The 1470-nt window shown below is 48.4% G+C and overlaps 1 protein-coding gene across 1 annotated transcript in view; it reads left to right on the forward strand.

Moving 5' to 3' along the window:
- Positions 1–755: 755 nt before the first annotated feature.
- The window catches only part of LOC105310620 (solute carrier family 22 member 15-like), a 3844-nt gene continuing 3129 nt past the window's right edge, over positions 756–1470 (forward strand). Inside the window, exon 1 of the mRNA XM_011386772.2 lies at positions 756–826. Within this exon, the coding sequence (XP_011385074.1) occupies positions 756–826 (71 nt within the window). The remainder of the gene's footprint in view (positions 827–1470) is intronic.

Below are 1470 nucleotides of genomic sequence, written 5' to 3' on the forward strand. Positions count from 1 at the left end.
GTGTCACCCCCAAAATATTTATGGAATATACTTTATGCTGGGCACTGGGCATTTGGTCTTGACTTCATGATACAGTCTTGCTCAGGTAATGCTTTTGGCCGAGTCATTTAGATAACGATAATGACAACAATAAAATAGCTTTGATTCCCCCTCCCCACACACACTTTTTCCCCCTCTGGCCCCAAAGTCAGGTGGCTCCCAAATCTCATCCTGCTTTTGCTATCAGTGTTATTTGTAACCTTGAACTCAATCACTCAGTAGCTTACTTTTCCTGCTTACAACATAAACATCATGACTTCATAGCACATGATATTGTGATGAGATAATTATGGAAGGGTTTTTTTGTTTGTTTGTTTCCTGAGTATTATAAAAGCTTATAATGCTGTTAGTGTACAATTACTTTGAAAACCTTAAAGGTTTTGAAACTTTTAAAATTTCAATCCCCCAGTGCATTTTAGTCACTTTTCTAATTATAATTACATTGAAAGGGGGTAAAAAAAAAAAACCCCAGCCATCTGTGGTACTTGTTTTCTTTCCCTGGAGGTAGCACTAGAGAAGATAATGATTTATTTGAGGTGTTGTTCGTCCCACTCGGAAGGAGAATGGATGGTGGTTTTCATCGTGCCTTGAAGGCCCATCTGCTGATGGGTGCGATTCATTAGACAGGAATATGTGGGTGAGTGTGCGCCTGGTAGTCGTGGAGTGATAGCAGAGAAGACTCGTACTCTGGGGGAAAGAAGCAGGATGTGAGCTCGATGACACTGTCACAGTCAGAGACGGCAAACGAGAACAGCCACTCCTGTAGGCGATGCATCGCCGTGAGGAGGTAAGAGCTAAACCATCTTTGACTTCGTCTGACCGTACGACCCATGCGTGTGGCTCCGGGGTGGAGGACCCAACGTCAGGCTCCGTGCAAAGTTTCAGCGTCACCTTTTAGCCGGCCCTTGCCGTGCCCTTTCCAAAGCATCGATCATACAGAATCGGAGCCGCCTGCGTCCTCTGTCTCCTTTGCCTTTAGCGAACCCGAGCCTGACCGCGTGTGTTGGAGACGGCGGAAACACTGACTCCGTTTTCTGGAGGCTGCAGAGCCCAGAAGAGCTGCATGTCTCTGACCCTCTGGTGACATCAAGCCGCGCCCCTGTGTGCTCAGCTGTGCGCACACGCACTCAGGATGGGCATGGGAACCTTGTGCGGTGGGAGGAGGACAGAGAAGAGGAGAGGTGGAAGGCGCCTATTCAGCCTACAGATTGCTGGGAATATTGCTGATGAGTGCACACAATACGGACCAATTCCATGGCGTTGCGCCCCGCGTTACGGATCAGGTGTGTGTCGGCTCCCCCTCTTTGTTTTCCAACTGCTTTCTACACGTTGTCGCTTCTGCCGAGAACAGCAGCCTCCACGATGAACCACCCCTCAGATCAGAGGGCCCTTGGAAACATTTCCTCTTTTCCCTAGAACACGGCTTTTTCC

The sequence above is a fragment of the Pteropus vampyrus genome, unplaced genomic scaffold (assembly GCF_000151845.1).
Source record: "Pteropus vampyrus isolate Shadow unplaced genomic scaffold, Pvam_2.0 Scaffold7481, whole genome shotgun sequence".
NCBI lineage: Eukaryota > Metazoa > Chordata > Mammalia > Chiroptera > Pteropodidae > Pteropus > Pteropus vampyrus.